General features: G+C 34.9%; 2 protein-coding genes across 2 annotated transcripts; both read left to right on the top strand.

The window, feature by feature from the left end:
• Positions 1-11,982: 11,982 nt before the first annotated feature.
• Positions 11,983-12,991, top strand: LOC111919733 (60S ribosomal protein L35a-1). Its single transcript, XM_023915318.3, has 5 exons — positions 11,983-12,123; positions 12,222-12,257; positions 12,342-12,570; positions 12,661-12,703; positions 12,843-12,991. The coding sequence occupies exons 1-4, from the start codon at positions 12,092-12,094 to the stop codon at positions 12,700-12,702; spliced, it is 339 nt and encodes a 112-aa protein (XP_023771086.1). The 5' UTR covers positions 11,983-12,091; the 3' UTR covers position 12,703; positions 12,843-12,991.
• A 1,274-nt stretch (positions 12,992-14,265) lies between these two features.
• LOC111919790 (uncharacterized) lies at positions 14,266-16,663 on the top strand. Its single transcript, XM_023915380.2, has 6 exons — positions 14,266-14,307; positions 14,638-14,735; positions 14,831-15,007; positions 15,087-15,971; positions 16,077-16,293; positions 16,418-16,663. The coding sequence occupies exons 1-6, from the start codon at positions 14,266-14,268 to the stop codon at positions 16,661-16,663; spliced, it is 1,665 nt and encodes a 554-aa protein (XP_023771148.2).
• Positions 16,664-18,657: the final 1,994 nt, after the last annotated feature.

Here is an 18,657-nt window from a genome sequence, read left to right as displayed (position 1 = left end):
ACCGTTACCTTAAGGCCATGGATTATAAGGTAACCCGGGATACTCGTAACCATACTAACCGACACTAGAGTACCAGACGCCCTACAAGCGTCTATATAATGTGACATTTGTCACCCCTTGGCTTGGTGGGCCGTGGACTGTAGCTAGCAGTCAGGGTGCGGGGGTGTCAATCTCATATAGATCTATACACACAATGTCCGCTCTCCTTACAGGAGACTCTGGTTACCAACTAGACGACGAAGAAGGCCGTGTCCTGAAGATGCATCCCAAATAGTGGGTAGAGACTTCCAAATAGTGGGTAGTGGGTTTCTAATGTAAGTGTTGAACTAGAGGTAGAGACTCATAACTGAACTGACTGAAGTAAACCCATATGTCTATGCTTGTGTACATAGTATATAACTAATGAATCAAACGACCTTCGGATGGACATCCGATCCCACCATACCACATCTTAACGAAGAAAAGGAAATAGTGCGGACAAGCCTTCCTAAGTCCTTCAATCATTATTTATATGCATCTATACAAGCACAGACATACATCTAACTACGCTTGAGTGTGTATCAAGTGGAATCATATCGTGAAGTATAAGTGTACAGTATGGAATAACTGACTTGTGAAGTATAAGCGTATAGTGGAATATCCGAGTCGTGAAGTATAAGCATACAGTGGAATATCCGAGTCGTGAAGTATAAGCGTACAGTGTGGGATAATAGAATCATGAAGTATAAGTGTACCACGTATAAGTGTATCACGAAGTGGAAACGACAACTGGTGAAGTAAAAGCGTCTATCAAGTATAAGCGATATAGAGACAATAACCGGTATAAGTGTATCACGAAGGAAATGCGTTATCAAGTACGAGTTTTAAATAAGTAAAAGCGAAGCAGCAGTAACTAACAAGTAAAAGTATACGTCGTGAAAGGGAACTTTGATGAAAACCTTGGAAAAACCTTTACACTTAGGGAAAATCACATTTGGTATTCCTTGATAAAATAAGTGTGAAAACCTTTAGAAATCTTTGGAACCTTTATAAACCAGTTTGAAATGATTTTAGATACAACAGTATAAGTAAGAGTTATGAAACAATCGAAAACCTTTTTGAAAACCATTATAGTATCCTACTCGGTAAAACATTGTACAGTGTGGTAAAATCTCGTGCATACGGGTTATCAATCACATGTGATTGATATGATAACTGGCATGTTTAACTTGTATTCCCCCTATAAAACGTATAAAAACATTTAAAAGGTTCATTCAGGGGTATGAACTCACCTAGCGTAAGTGGATCCGACAAAGGCGCCGGTGGGGTGCTTGGTGTCAAGTAAAGACTTGGACACACTTAGTGACCTATTTAACATATGATAACATATGTTTACATACAATTAGTACATATAATACTAATTAAACAAGTATACGCACCCTAAAGAACGGAAAACACTTTGGTTAAGTGTTTGGGGTGTCCCGGGTAACAACTAAGGGCTCAAATGGCTTAGGAATGGAGTTTGCTCTCCGAGAGTAAACTCTCTACACTTAGTTTACAGCCCAGGGACAACTCCCCATGAGTTTACGGCCGTAAACTCATGGTGAGGGGTTCTAGTGTGTTTTAAGGCTTTAACTTGCTTGTGGAATTATTCTAGGCCCAAATCTAATTTGTATGTGAGGATTTAAAGTGTTTTAAGGGGCTATATGGGAGTTTACGGCCCATGAACCACTCCTATGGGAGTTCATGGCCGTGAACTCCTATCCTTTGATTCTATGGAAGTTTAAAGCCCCTAGATCCCTTCTAGTAATTTATTCAAGGCTATAGGGGTGTTTGGGGTTCCAAGAGTGCTCTCCTTTAGAGTTTATGGTCCAAATGACCAATCATTGGGAGTTTATGGCCGTAAGCTCTATGGCTTGGCCGTGAACTCTCATACACCCACAACTCTTTGATTTTAAGCCCTTGTTTCAATCCTAGCATTTTCTAGTGAAAGTATAAGGCCATTTAGGGGACATTTACTATCATTTTAGCATGTTTAGGGGTGTTTACGGCCTAGGCACTTGCTTGGGCCGTAAACTCCATGTTACCCCATATTTCCTTGTGTTTAAATGATCTAAACCCGAAATAGCAAGTCCCTTAATTATGTCTTAAGCCTAAGGGTGGTTTGGGAGTGTTTTGGGGGCATTTTGACAAGGTTTAGAGGTGTTTACGGCCTAAGCATGTGCTTGGGCCGTAAGCTCTCTTTTATGCCCTAAAACTTTATGTTTTGATGTTTAAACACTCCTAGCCTAAATCCCCAATTAGTCTCCAAGCTTAAGGGTGAGTTTAAAGGCAAGTTTGGCATCATTTTAGGGGTTTACGGCCCTAGAGTGTTCTTGGGCCGTAAACTCCTTACTCCTTGCCTTCTTGGACGATTTTTTGGGTATAACTATAGCTAGTAATGTTCAGAACAAGCTAGGATAAGTGGACTTACGATTTGGAAGCGTTTGGTTGCGGATTCGGGTCGAAAACGAGTCTAGAGAGAGTATAGAGAGAGAGTGTGGAAAAGGCTCAAATGGAGCTTACACTCCCTTATATATGGGTGGGAGTTGGAGCTCGGTGGAATTCTACCCGATACTGCCGTTATAAGGGGCTTTGGGTCGCACCCGATTTTGTGGTCGTAATAATAAAAACTAACTTTTTCCAATTTAATGGAAATGTATATTATGAGTTTTTATTTCTCTTATCACGACTTAACAACATGAAAATATAAATAAATAAAACATTTATTTATTTGACGACCTCTAATTAACGGAACTTTTATACAGTGGAATATTCCGTTAACGGTAACGGGGTAATGTAACGGAATAACTTTTGGTTGTCACACAAACTTTGGTTTTGACAAATTCACATGGATAGGAACACATACACCATTAAAATCTAAGTGTCATAAGATTCCCTCCTTCATGAAAGTGACTGCGAGGAAATGCTTTCACTAAGAAAGATTTTAAGAAGATAGTGATTGTGAAATTGAATTCTCGAATTCGATTATGGTTACGATATCCCTTTCCATGATTCGAATTGTGAGATTTGGCAATTAGTCTGAATTGTTTAGACACACATATAAGCTATCTAAAGGAAAGGTGTATAAGCTTAGATAAAGGATTATCAAAGCACTAGGTATTAGAAACATGAACTTAAGAAATTCAATAAGTATTGTTTTTCTGAAAGTTAAGTTGTTTTTGAATACATGTCAAAGCTAGTGGGAGCATAAGTGTTATGTTTATAATAATTATCATGATAGTGGGAGCATAAATGTTATGATTGCATGATTATTATGGAAAGTATTGCAAGTTAGCAATATTAATTATAGAAAACAAGAGTTATACTTTGCAAAGTCGTAATAGTTGAAAAGTTGTTTTGCTATAATTAAGGGAGAGAATATTATGCTTCATTTCAAATCTAAAGGCTTAGGTTGTGAAATGTTGATAATTTAGTCAAGGAAACATAGTGTGTGTTCACAAATTTCAATTATGATTACGACATTCCTCTTCATAGTTCGAATTTTGAGAACGTAGCACATAAAATATTATGGCAGAAGATTGATAAAGTATCAAATCTTTATGTAAGACGTTATGCATTGTGTCCCATACGCTTAGGGTATAGGATCGATTGCAAATGCTATAATATTTGACCATTCTAAAATTTTCCAAATGTCTAGCGTATTTAGAGGGAAAAAGGACAAGAATCGGTTTTGACTAAGATAATTAAACAACTATCAAAGGATAATCCAAAGTTCGTCGATGATTGGTCGCTTATGAGTAATTGGAAGTATAGCATTGGATAGAACATATCAACATTATTATAAATAGATAAGATTCTATTAAGAATGAGTTGTCATATGGAAAATATGGAAACGTGTCCATATTGGGAATTGAATATTGAAAATCTATGTCTAGATTAGAAACTTTTATGCAAAAGGATGTTCAAAGGAATGTACTTTGAGTGAGAGACATCATATCTAAGGAATTGTATTGTAACAATCTCCGATAGAGGACTTTGTAATATCGTTGGTAATAGTCTTTGTGACTTTTTGTGCTATGACATTACGAAAAGGATCATTGCATAAAATGTTAGAATCTAACATATTCTATAAGTGGCAAGAATTTGATATTCTTTCACTTATGAAAAAGGATTTGGAGTTGTGAAATGAGTATGATTGGAAATGTGTTCATTTGATCTATTTCACAAAGTAAGAACCATAAGTAAACATTGTGTGCATGATAAGAGCATGGGACAGGTGTAATAATTCAAGTAAGAAGTTGATTACCCGAAACAACAAATAATGAGTAATCGATATGGTGATAAATAAAAGGTGGTTTATTTATGCTCAAAGGTTTGAGGCCATATGGGATTAGTATTATTCTTGTGTTTCACTTTGCATGTTTTGAATTCCTGAATAATTTAATTGGTTTAGAACAGTCAAATTATTCGAACGGGCCACAGTCGTTCATATGTTGGAAGTAGGTATGAACAAAGACTGTCATGAATTGGTGTGTGGATTGTCTAAAGAGTATTAGACATAAGCAAATGTTTGCTGCAACGTTCATGAGTGCTTATGAATATGATTTGAGCATTGGATTAAACCCACGCTCACTCGGATCACTACATGAATTGTATCACGAGTGATTGGTGAGACGATAACATCTTATATTCTTGAAACCGAGATGTGTGAGTTGTATCTTGCAAATCGGTTGCACATTGATAATATGTAAACGCACCAGTAACTTGGTGTTATAAAACATATTGTTGTGTGTGATTCGGTGAGTAAGTGCAAGCAATCATTGAATCAAAGTTTATCCGTTCCTTTTATACAAAGTAGGATAAAAGCGATATCTTTGGGACCCTCGATGATTTAGTGATGACAAACGTAAATGCTCGGTCGGGCTAGGGCTAATTTGATTTGTTCAATTAGTCGGTCGTCATAAATCGGAAGTCGATAAATGGTACAGAGAGAATAATTAGAAATCATGTTTTATACTATATCTAGAATGGAGGAAGATATGATTCCTTATCTAAAGGACACGCGTATCTGATAGGATCAGAGTTGACAGCGGCTTTGGAAAGCTACGATTGCAGGTCAGGATCTGAAGTCATACGCAGAATAGTTATTAGACTTATCCAAGTGGGAGACTGTTGGATTAGTGTCTAAGTCCAAAACTATTTTGGTATGTACTTGACCCGATGGTGCATGGTCCTTTTGGGTTGCCTTCACCAAAGCAACTTGATAGGATGAATCATGGACAGAAATGATTAAATATGATTTATTAATATATTATGGGAATAATATATTAAAGGAGAAATCATATTGTTTAATTAATATTAGTCAAGAATTAATAAGAATTAAGTTTGTGACTAAAAGAGATTAATTAAACTTAAGGGACTGGAATTGTAATTATAAGATAATTGCAATTGGGCTATGGATTGCCTTATATTATAAGGTTAGACGAATTCTATGGGGAAACCCATTGGAAATCGTCCAAGGCCTTTAAGGAAAGGAGTCCATGGGTTGCTTAGGGCTTAAGCATCCAAATTAGGGTTTCCTTGTTTGATAACCCTAATAGCCTCACTATTTAAAGAGCCCTTATGCCCCAAAAACGTGGACAAGCTTCCTTCTAGGGTTTCCACACGTTTTGGGCAGCCTCCTTCTCTTCTCTTCTTCATCCTCTTGCTCTTGGTGTTTGTGAACCATTAGAGGAGTGACATTTGTGACTCTAAGCTTTCTAAAGTCATTACAAGGAGGATTTGAGATTGTTATTGCAACATAACAATCAAGGTATGATCTAAACCCTAATTATATGTTATATATATTATCATATTCTAGATCTAGGGTTTATAGTCTTGGATAAAATGCATGTACAATAGAGAAACCTAGATCCAAACATTAGGGTTTGTATGAGCACATAGGATGTTCTTATGGCTAAAACTTTTGATCTTCCATCAAAAAGTCACTTTTGATGCTTATTGTCCTTAAATTGACTAGCCCTAATCTACGGGCGTTACATAAAGTATGATCGACCGTGGAACGTTCAAATAATCTTATTATTCAGGAAGTCAAAACATGCAAAGTGAAAAAATAGGTAAACAATTAACATAAGACAGTAACTTTGCTTATAAATAATACTCCTTTATTTAATCATCAAATGTCAATTACATTTATCTATTACACGTTTCGAAGCTATATAATCTAAACTAATATCGTCCTTCAGCCCGATGCTCCTAGCGTGCTGTAAGTGCTTAACCCTTCTCAGTCCCTTTGTAAGGGGATCTGTTGGGTTATCCTCCGACGATACCCTCTTCACTACGAGGAGTCCCTCTTCCACCCGATGCCGAATAAAATGATATTTCCTGTCGATATGTCGAGATCTTCCATGATCCCACGATTCCTTGGTTAAGGCAACCGCTCCTTCATTATCATAGAAAATTTCCATTGGCTTCTTTATGGCTGGCACAACTCCAAGGTCTCCAATGAAGTTCTTCAACCATATCGCCTCCTTTGACGCTTTGCTTGCCGCAATGTACTCTGATTCGCACGTTGAGTCAACTACGAACTCCTTCTTGGAACTTTTCCAAGTTACTACTCCTCTATTTAGGTAAAGACCCAGCCCGAATGCGAATGGTAGTTATCCTTGTAGGTCTGAAAACTTGCGTCACTATACCCTCACACCCTTAAGTCATCACTCCCACCGAGGACTAGAAACCATTCCTTGGTCCTCCGAAGGTACTTAAGAATATTCTTGACTGTAGTCCAACGTGCTTTGCCAGGTTTCCCTTGATATCTGCTGACCATGCTCAAAGCGAAGGCCACATCAGGGCGAGTACAAGTCATTGCATACCGTTCGCAGATGTTATGGAGGCCACATTAGGGCGAGTACAAGTCACTATACCCTTGCACCTAGTTTGTCATTATACGTTTCATGCTTGATACTTTTGGTTTCTTTCTTCAGATGTTGAGAAGCCTATCAATAGAATCCAACAGGCACTAGTACACAAGCCATTTAATAGTGCGAGTGTTTGTTTGTTTGTTTGTTTTTATGCAGTCCCTTCTAAAAATTGTCTTAGTAAATATCCACAACATCAAAAAATAAGAGAAGTGCACCATAAAATAGCTTATAAACAATACTTTACTTATAAGATGGTAACTTTACTTATAAATAATACTCCTTTATTTAATCATCAAATGCCAATTACATTTATCTATTACACGTTTCAAAGCTATCTAATCTAAACTAATATCGTCCTTCAGCCCGATGCTCCTAGCGTGCTGCAAGTGCTTAACCCTACTCAGTCCCTTTGTAAGGGGATTTGCTGGGTTATCCTCAGACGATACCCTCTTCACTACGAGGAGTCTCTCTTCCACCCGATGTCGAATAAAATGATATTTGTTATCGATATGTCGAGATCCGCCTGTTGGATTTTGAGCATTCTAACACTCCTAATGTGTACATGAAATCCTAAATACCTTGGATCTATGTTTTCTCTATTATACATGCAAACTTGAATATTCAAAGGTATTACCCTAACTAGCATATAATCATATGTTACTTGCATAATAAAACTAGATAGAATTACATTCCTTTTTTCTTGTGGTTGATTCCTTGGATCTTTAAGAGCCTAGCACCAATAATGCGAATGCCTCAAGTGGAATCATAAATCACCAAAACAACTTGGAAGAACTTTGAGAGAATATGGACCTCACTAAAACCGGCCACCTTTTCTTTCACACACACTAGTGCTAATTTTGTGAGCCAAGGACCCCTTTATATATTATGGAGGATTAGGGTTACATCCATGTAAACCCTAATTCCCATTACCTTTCATTTACATATGATCCATGGGTTAAAAGCTCGATGGACTTCGAGACACTCTTAGCCCATCCTAAATAAACCTTGGCCCATTCTCTCTCTCTCTCTCTCTATATATATATATATATATATATATATATATATATATATATATATATATATATATATATATATATATATATATATAAGAGTCCGCACGGTATCGAGAAACAAACTGTTGGACAATAAGTATGACTATGTTCCATGTAATTGTCCGCACGATATCTGGAACAGAGGATTGTATGATCACTTATCTAAAGGACAGGTTACTGATAAGATCAGAGTTCGACAGCGTCTTTGAGAGCTATGATTGCTAATCGGATTGTATTTGCATTTGTAGTTACTAGAGTTATCTAAGTTGGAGACTGTTGGATTAGTGTCTAAGCCCGTAACTATATTTGGTAAGTATTTGACCCGGTTGTGCATGGTCATTTTGGGTTGCCTTCACCAAAGCAACATGATAGGATGATTTATGAATAAAGAGGTTATTATGATTTATTAATATGTTATATGAATAATATATTAAAGGAGAAATCATATAGTTTAATTAATATTAGACAAGAAATAATTATGTGGCTAAAATATATTAATTAAATAAAGGGGACTGAAACTGTCAATTGTGTGTTAGTTGAGTTGGGCTGAGAATCCTTTTGGATTTAAGGGGTGGACGAAAATTAGAGTGGGAGCCCATATAATTTCGTCCAAGGCCTTTATTCTGGAAGGTTCTTTGGACTGCTTAAGACCTAAGCTATCCAATTAGGGTTTTGACTGAAACCCTAGCAGCACAAGTATAAATAGACCCCTAAGACTTAAGAAATCGGCTAACCCTACTTCTATGAGTACCAGAGCCGACCTCAAGAGCTTCCAACCTCTCTCCAAGATCATCCTCTTGCTTGTGGTGTTTGTAAGCCATTAGAGGAGTGAAATTTGTGACTCTAAGCTCCAAGGACAAGAAGATTCAAGCTTTCAGGAAGAGGTAATCATCTAGATCTATTTTGTTATGTTAATTTCGAATTATATACACTAGATCTAGGGCTTGCAAGTCTTTGATGTATTGCATGTACAATAGAGAAGCCTAGATCCAAGCAATAGGGTTTGCATGGGCACATAGGATGTTATTTTGTGTCAAACCTATCAGAATAAACATGTCAATCTAATTTTTAATGAAACTAAAATGAGTCGATTAGGTTATGGGTCAAAACCATGGTTGTTAAAATCGCAATCTTGATCGTAGTATCGTACAATCCTACGATCCTAAGTATGAAAAACGAACTGAATCATAAATAGATCGTATTTGGAGTAAGATCGCAAGACCCTAAGTAGCATCGTAGGATTTTTTTTGCTAATGATTTTTTACCTTTACCTTTTACCAGTTTACAGTTTATTATTTTGTATTGTGAGTTATGACTATTATTTTAAAAAATTTATAACTTTTGAACAAAAAGTTGAATGTTTGAAATATTTTTCATGTTTTAAAATTATAAATTAAAATTATGTTTTATTTTATGAGATCTTAGGATCCTAATTCCGATCATGCAAACTTAAAAACAATCATACATATGATCCCGATCTTGACAACTTTTGTCAAAACATGTATTTGTTCAATATCTAATTGTGTCGAATCAAAATAATTTGTTATTTTTTTTAACTTTATAATAAATATATAATATATTAAATATGGTAAAACAACCATTTAATTGTAATTGTGATTTAATGTTATGAATAAAAGGTTAAAAAGTATATGTTAAAAATAGATTTTAATTTATTATTTTTGGTATTTATTCATTTTATTGTGAGCTATATTTACTATAAAAACTCAAATGAATTGAATCAGACAAAACTGTAAAAATGATCATTGTAGTTGTTAAAATTATGTGGTTTCATCAAAAAACAAAAAAACAAAAATTGAGTGTGCATTGGTGGTCTATTTTTGGATATCTTGTATGGTTTTGGTCCATATGGTTGGGACTTTTGTGTGGTTTTGGTCATCGTTCAACCTAAAATGACTGATATGCCCCTTTAGTAATTCCTTTTTAATTTCTTTTATTACTTTTAAGACATTTTAATTAAAATAATTGTAAAATAAAAAGATTCTAACCAACCACCCATCCCCTCTCTATTTTCGTATCTCTCCCAAAATGAAGATCCCACCTATCGTTGTCGCAGACACCGTCGAAAATACCCTTGGAGCTTTAGTCATCGCTGCTACTTCATTTCCCACCACTATCTATTAACACCACCATAAGAAAAATTAGAGCATGTTTATTTCAATTTTTCTCCTCCATATGGGCTCAAAGAGATCCAAGAAAGGTGGCCATGGTTGGTGATTTTCTCCAAGAATGCAAGAACACAAGTCACACACAGTTTCAAATTCCATTTATGGGATGATTTTAGCTATGATTTGATTCAACGCCACAATATACTTATTTGATTCCATTAACCCTAAACCTAGAAATGATATGAGCATACGTATATGACAATCGATTTGTAGAAATCGATTGTTTTTTAAAGCCCATAAACTTTTTTTTTGACTTCCAACAACGGTGAGGAGAAGAGGCGGCGTTTGGCGGTGAGTAGCGGTGTTCGTTTGGATGGATCAGTTCGATACGATCCAATTAAATAAATCCAAATTGATTTTGATTTTCAAAATAAAGATCCGAATAGTCCAAACTAAATTCAAATCTGATCCGAAATGATCCATTTACAATTCGGTTGGATCGGTTTTTATAATTCAATTTCAAAAACCAAAACATTTAAAAACGATATATAATTATAATATTAGCTAATTTTATAGAAGAAGCAAAAACAAATTATTTAGTTGTGATTTAAAATTTATAAAAAATTATTAACAAGTAAGAAGATATATTATAGTTTAATATTTAATAGATAAAAAACTTTTGAAATAAAATGCATATTAATGTTTTTTATTATGTGAAACTTCTTGAACTTATTTGAAAAAATAAATTATAAAATTAATAAATAATTTTAGATATATTAAAATTAAATAAATAATAAATTGTTATTCAGTTTTTTTGGATTATTCGGTTCTTACTTTATAAACCAAAACCAATCCGAAATCCAAAATAATAATTCGGTTTTGCTGAAAACTAATCCAAAAATCCGAATATCCGAAGTAAATAGTCTAATCCAAATTGTCCAATTTGACATTTCGGTTTTATCCAAATAGTGAACAACCGGCGATGACGACTTTTCAGGTGGTAGAGAACGATAACGAGAGTAAGAGAAGTCATGAGGTGTTCGTTAGTGGATGACGGTGCAGAGAGGGAGAGAAAAAGAGAGATGTATTTTTATAGGTGATTGGAAAATGGCAGAGGAGGTGGCGGCGTCTGGCGTGACAATAGACTTTAGGGATGAGCAAAAGGACCGAATCGGCCGGAACCGGGAACTGGCTTCAGCGAAAATCAAGAACCGAACCGGCCCGACGGTTCTACCGGTTCCGGTTCCACCAGTTCCCGGTTCCTACCGGTTCTTGTCGTGTCTCCAAATGTTGGAACCGGTCCCCGAAAAATAGCATCATACGGTTCCGTTTTTTCCGGTTCTATCGGTTTTTGCCGGTTCTACCGGTTCCGGTTCCTACCGGTTCCCGATTCCAAAAATCCACAAAAATAACGTCCCGGTCTTGGCCCGACCGGTTCCATCGGGTTCCGGTACCGGTTCCGGCCGGTTCCCCGGTCCATATGCTCATCCCTAATAGACTTTTTCCGGTGGTGGAGGCTGAAAACGAGTTTCTTTAGAGAGAGAGAGAGAGAGAGAGAGAGAGAGAGAGAGAGAGAGAGAGATGAGCATTTTTTTTAATTTTAATTAATAAAAAAATAACATAAATAAATAAATAAGTAAAACAATATAAAGAGTATAATCGTCTTTGTAAGTATAAAAACCAAAATCACTAAAAAATATTCGAAATTGGACCATAACACGTTACTAAATTTTTTTTTTTCACCAAAACCACTGTAATTTTGAAAACTATAGGAAGTATTAATTTTGTCATGAATTATAAGTCCACTAAATTGTAAATTGTGATGTGGGCCAAGAAAAATAGAAACTTATCATCGTTCGACCCAAATCTCAAATCATAAATCAACAATCCCAGCCCATCTCTCATCCATCAATATATCAAGAATCGTAACAGATGCAAGATTAGGGTTCGTAATCATCTTCTTCTTCTTCCTCTTCAGCGCAGACGTCGGCTACTCTTTGGTGAAGCAAAAATGGTGAAGGGTCGCCAGGGAGAACGTGTCAGGTATAATGTTCTCCAGGAATACCGACGCCTAATCATTTGTGTTTAACAAAACTCAGTTTTTGCTAACATTTGTTTTTGCTTTTTTTCTTCTTCTTCAGACTCTACACTAGAGGAACGGTTCTCGGGTACAAGAGGTAAAGTTCGGATCATCATTATTGTTATTGTTTGTGCTTCAATAACATTGAAATCAGCTGATTTTTTTTGACGATTTTGGTTAGGTCGAAGTCGAACCAGTACCCGAACACATCGTTGGTTCAAATCGAAGGAGTCAACACGAAAGAGGAGGTAGCCTGGTATCAAGGAAAGCGCTTGGCTTACATCTATAAAGCTAAGGTGAAGAGGGATGGATCACACTATCGATGCATTTGGGGAAAAGTAACCAGGCCTCATGGAAACACTGGTGTTGTTCGTGCTAAGTTCACTTCCAATCTTCCTCCTAAATCCATGGCAAGTATTTACCCGTAGATGGTATTTTTCATCATTTTGTTTGTTTTGCTAGCGAAATTCTCAAAATCTTTGCTTTTTTTTTATTTGCAGGGAGCTAGGGTTAGGGTGTTCATGTACCCAAGCAACATCTAAGGTAATACATTTATTGTTGTAACCCATATATGAAGGTTTGCTACATTAAATTTTGTGGTAAAATGCCATTTGAAATGCCAATCTGATCATTCATATCAATTCTTGTAATATCTGATTTTTTTTCACATTATTTGTTGCAGTTTATAGGGAGGGAGAAGGAAAATGTTATTGGTGGTGTTTAAACATGTTTTGACAGTTTTGTGATATTTTCTATTTGTTCAAGTTATTTGAATTTATGTTGGAATTGGTAATTGAACAGACATTGGAATGAATTGTAGTTTTTTAGAAAGCTTTGTCACCATGGTTGTCTTCTGTTTGTAGAGTGTGAATCCGAAGCCTTTTATTCATGTCTCCATTGATCTTAAATGGAACAAGTTTATGGATGGGTTTGACGTTTAAGCATTCATTTAGAATATTAACAATACTCAAAAACAGTGAGCAACAAGTCTTTTTGTTTGGGCTTTTTTCTATTTCAAATGCTCCTTCATGGGCACATGAACTTCCATTTGCTATTTCTAGCAAAAGCACACCTTATAATGAGACAAATGATTATGTAATCTGCTAGCAAACAATGAAGATGAAAAATATAATTCTAGCTAGATCGTCCTGCCTCATTACATTTTAACATTTGTGGTTTTTGATGTTGGAGTGTTTGTCTTTGGTTGGTTTGCACTTCTAATAGTGATATCATGTGTTCAAGTCTTTCTGAGCATGTTGTGTTCTTTTTTAACTTTAGGTGTAAGTTTTTCTTCAATATAACTAAATATTAATAAGTAATTTGAAGGCTAAGAGTTGAAGTCTTAAATTTTGTAGTTAGATTTTGACCTTTCAATTATTGGGGTTGAGATACTTGAATTTGACATAACCTTCATTAACATATGTTAGAACTTGATTGTGTAAAACTTTTATATTTGGGGTTAAATTAGAAGTTAGGGAACTTGAATTTCTACAAAATCCTAACTAGGGTTTACTTTGCAAAATACTTAAGTTGAGGGACTAGTCTTGTCAAAGTTGGAAAGATTTAAAGACGTTGTAGTTCAACACTTCAACTAACGACTTTAAGAGAGGGAATAAAGGAGTTTTTTTTATCACATTGGTGTTTTTTAAAAACTTAATTACCAAATAACTGTAGTTTTAAACATATTTACCGTTTTGGTTATATCAAGTAAAAAAAAAAAAAAAAAAAAGAACCGTAAGAACGTAAGTAGGGATAAGCAGTTTGTCCCAAATCCCGATCCTGTATCGGTACGGTACCGTAACCGGTACCGAATTTAAAAATATGGAATAATACTTGGTACTCCAAATACATGAAATTCGGGAATCGGTACCGGTACTAGTACCGAAAATCAGTATCATTCCGGTACCGGTGATGTTAATTCGGTCTGGTACTTGGAATTAACTTTCGACCAAATTCGGTTTTCGGGAAATCGGGAACTGTACGGGTCGGTACCGGTTTCGTCCCACGCTCATCGTTAAACCTAAGAACCCAATACCCAGTCCCCAAAGTCAACGTCTTCAATCGATCACGTCTGTCGCCGTCGCCTTCGATTTCGGCCATAGCCGATGCCGACGGCTCCAATTTCGACCATAAACGGATGTTGGCTGGTCTGCCTCTATCACAGAAGATTCCGACGAGTACTCCACTGCATAATAGACCTTATTCTTCTTCGATTTTGGCCATAGACGACCTCGGCTGTAGCTTGATTTCTTAACTCTCGATTGATTCCTATTATTATTTGCTACTGCATTCCACTGTTATTTGCTTATTTGCAAACTGTTATTCCACTTGATTTCTGATTTACAATTGTAATTTGCTTATTTGCAATTGTTATTACACATTTGATTCCTACTTTGATTTACAATTGTTATTTGCTTCAACATTCATATTTTGGAGCAATTTTATGATTGAATTTATGTTCTGTTCTCATTTATTAGATGGAGGTTGTTACAGTGCTTTGTTATTGGGGTGGGACAACCTGTGATGGACTGGATGGTATAAATTATAGCAAAGCTCCAAAAAAAAAGCAATCAATGTTAACCGTATAATACAATTTGATGAATTGGTCGACCGTATACATCTTGTTACATCTTTTGATAAACAACACCACCGCATCGACTTAATTTGTAGATATCCATCGGTTGGTATTGGAAATGTTGTAAAATACATTCCTCTTCCCATCAAAGATAATGATGATGTTGGCATCATGTTTGATGTGCTTCGTGTCCATCAAGAAGTAAGTAACATTGATCTCTATTTAGAGGTTGAAGACATTGATCAAATTCAACACATAGAGATGGAATCTAGGTATAAACATTTGTGGTTTACATGATTTACAAGTTTCTACTTATTTTGAATGTGATAACTTAATTTGTAATATTTGTAGCAGAAATCATGAACCAGTTGTGCTAGAAGAGCAAAGGAATAATGAATTACTATTACATAATACGAACCATGCTAATGTCATATCAGATATGATTCATAATGAAGATTTCTACACAATTTCTCATGTTGTTGTTGTGAGTAATGGAATAATTAGTGACAATGAAATTGATGAAGAAGATGACATTGGAGAAGAATATGATGAAGAAGATGGAGTTGACATCACTCAAGAACATGAACCACCACATGTAGATAAGGGTGAAACATCTTTTGACAACAACTATCAAGTACCATCAACTTTTACCAGTATAGAGGAAACAAACGTGATTAGTGATGGTAATTGGACTGTTTCACGATCAATAAGCAAGAATGATTTTACACGGGAGCTGGAAAAATATTCTTTCAAGGATAGAGAAGAACTTATAAGAGCTATCAAGCTCCAATGCATTAAGACATATAGACAGTTTGAAGTCATTGAGACACAGCCAACTCTATGGAGCATAAGATGCAAGTTGCATTTACAATCTAGTTGTAAATGGCAACTTCGTGCAAGAAAACGAAAAGGAAGTGGAAATTTTGAAATTACAAAGTACATTGGTCCACATACTTGTTTAAACAACAATATTTCTCTAGACCATACAAACCTAGATGCAAGCTTGATCGCTCAGGAAACCAAACACCTTATAAAAGAGCAACCTTCTATTGGTGTTCCTGCTCTGAGAGCCGAAATAGTTGATAAATTAGGCTATACTCCTTCATACAAAAAGCTTTGGACCGGAAAGCAGAAGGCAATTGAACAAATGTTTGGCAATTGGGAAGAGTCGTATGCGGCTTTACCAAAAAAATTCGGCGCACTTCATAAGTTCAATCCAGGGACTATAGTCGAGTGGTGTGTTTAGAGATTAACCAATGCGGAACAGGTGGAGTTTAGACATGTTTTCTGGGCTTTTGCTCCTTCTATTAAGGGGTTTGCACATTGTCGACCTGTGATTAGTATTGATGGCACACACTTGTATGATAAGTACACGGGAAAGATGTTGATTGCAATGGGAGTTGATGGTAATAATCAGATTTTGCCACTTGCATTTGCTATTGTAGAAAATGAATCATATGATAGTTGGAATTGGTTTCTTTCTTATATCAAGAGTCACGTGGTGAAAAAGCGTGAAGGCATTTGTTTAATATTTGATCGTCATTTGGGAATTCTAAAGGTAGTCAATGAGCATGGATCTCCATGGTTAGAGTCACGCGGTTTTCATAGGTATTATTACTATTTTTTGTATAACTTTTTTCATAGTTATTGTTTATAAGTAACATTATTTTTTTACTCTATAGGTATTGTTTATGACATTTACCAACAACTTTAATGACAAGTTTCATAATTCAAAATTGAAAGCTTTAACTTATCGTGCCGGGAGTCAGAATCAAGTTCGGAAATTCAACTCCATCATGGAAGAAATTGGGAAGTTAAATCCACAAGCTCGGCAGTGGATAGAGAGGCATCCACTTGATACATGGACACTTGCACATGATGGTGGGAGGAGATATGGGCGTCTCACAACAAATGTTAAAGATTTTTAACAGTATACTTAAAGGTGCTCTTTTTTTACCAATCACAGTTTGTGTCCAACTTACTTTCTATAGATTAGTACATTATTTTGAAGTGAGGCGTCCATTAGGATCTAGTGCTAGAGCTAATGAAAATGCATATACTCCTCAAGTTGTTGTAAAACAAGTAGCTTTGATGTCAAAAGCAAGTGCACACTCATTGAGATCTTTTAATCGAGAGAAAGATATATTTAAGTTGATAACTCAAAGAGGAAAAAATGTGCAAGTAGTTAATTTGAACAAAAAAACTTGCACATGTGGTAAGTGGAAGATATTTAAATATCATTGTTCTCATGTTTTGAGTGTATGTGCCAAACTATCCTTGAATAGTTGGCAATATGTTCATACATGTTACTCCATTGCAGAGTATTGCTCTACTTGAGCATCCGAGTTTTCCTCACTTCCTCATGAAGCGTATTGGTTACAATCTTCATCTAGACAATTGCTTAATAAAAAAGGTCGTCCTCGCTCAACAAGACTACAGAATGTAATGGACATCAAAGAAGTGAAAAATGGGTACCTTTGTGGGATTTGTAGGCAAAGTGGTCATAATCGGAAAAAATGTCCCTCTAAGCCAAGGTGAATGCAAAGACATTAAAACTAATCAGTTCAGTCAATAGAAATATTTATTTTTTCATTCCGTTTTTGTAAGAAGTCGTTATTGGATTTTTACCCAAAAAATATATCGTATGTTTGATGTTGATTTTAATCTACGATGTCTAACATTATTGTTTATCAATTAATCTTATTTACAATTAAGGACATTTGTTGAGATTTCACTAATTTGTTATGATGATTAAATGAGATATAATATATTTGTAATTTTTTTATATAAGTTAATATCAAAGAGTTAAAAAAAGATCAAAAATTATATTAAAAAACACTAAAAATTAAAATAATAGCTGAAAATATTAAAAAAAGTTTAAAAAAAATTATTGTTTTGGTAAATATTTTGACTACTATACTGTATTGGTAAATATATTTGAAACTACACATATTTGGTAAATATTTTTTTCATCTTCCCAAGGAGAAATTGATTCGGTAAATATAGATTCTTTATTATTTTCAATTTCTAGCATCATTTCAAGTAGCAATTCACTTAAGGTAATCTCCTTACTTCTTTGAAGCTTTAATAGGAGTTTTGAGTTGCCAACCGTGATGAATTATTCGTAGATCCACTATCCACATATCTCGAACTTTTGTGGTTCAATGTGTTTGAAGATGGATTCTAGTGTTACATGTCTAATTTATTAATGTAACTAGTTGTGAAACCCGTATATTATACGGGTTGATTAAAACAAAATGTTAAGTACGAATGATTAAATAGAAATTTTATTTGAATTTGAAATTGAAATAAATGAAAATTATGAAAAGAAAAACATGCAAAAAATAAATAAATTAAAATTATGTGTTTAGTGTGTACTAAACGGGTTAATTATAACAAAATGATAAACACAAAGGTTTGAACTGTAAATTTATTTGAAATTGAATTTGAAATTTAAAATTTAAAATTTAAATTTGAAATTAATAGTCATTATGGTAGGTTTAATTTATGGAAACTAAATTAATGATATATTGAAAATGAAAATTAAAGTAATGACAAGTGGAAAATAAATATATCTCAAATTATGACAAAATGACATGTGGCTAATTTTATGAGAGAATGACATGTGGCAAAGTCATTTTCATTATTAGGGTAGAATCTATCTTAGATGATTAAATATGAAGTATTGGGGCTTTGATTTGAATTTTAAGCCCTAAAAAATGGTGAGTCGCCATTTAATTCATCTAAATTTGAAATTGATAACGGAATCGGTGATCTAATGTGGTTTGAGTGTGGATTCAAGTGTTCCACATTCAAATTATTGTAGAAAATCCACATTCAAATTAGTTTTGTCAACTTTGTTAATTATGTTGATTAGGATGCAATGATATGTTTAAACAAAATTTTAGATCATTCAAATTCA

Source organism: Lactuca sativa, chromosome 8 (genome assembly GCF_002870075.4).
Source record: "Lactuca sativa cultivar Salinas chromosome 8, Lsat_Salinas_v11, whole genome shotgun sequence".
NCBI classification, from domain to species: Eukaryota; Viridiplantae; Streptophyta; class Magnoliopsida; order Asterales; family Asteraceae; genus Lactuca; species Lactuca sativa.
This window is presented reverse-complemented; position numbering and strand designations above follow the sequence as displayed.

Bases quoted from the DNA above. Each gene is read 5' to 3' on its own strand.
- LOC111919790 (XM_023915380.2), top strand. From the start codon at position 14,266: ATGCCGACGGCTCCAATTTCGACCATAAACGGATGTTGGCTG. The intron at 15,008-15,086 runs GTATAAACATTT...TAATATTTGTAG, and splicing joins CACATAGAGATGGAATCTAG to CAGAAATCATGAACCAGTTG. The intron at 15,972-16,076 runs GTGTGTTTAGAG...ACCTGTGATTAG, and splicing joins CCAGGGACTATAGTCGAGTG to TATTGATGGCACACACTTGT.
- LOC111919733 (XM_023915318.3), top strand. From the start codon at position 12,092: ATGGTGAAGGGTCGCCAGGGAGAACGTGTCAG. The intron at 12,258-12,341 runs GTAAAGTTCGGA...GATTTTGGTTAG, and splicing joins ACGGTTCTCGGGTACAAGAG to GTCGAAGTCGAACCAGTACC. The intron at 12,571-12,660 runs GCAAGTATTTAC...TTTTATTTGCAG, and splicing joins ATCTTCCTCCTAAATCCATG to GGAGCTAGGGTTAGGGTGTT.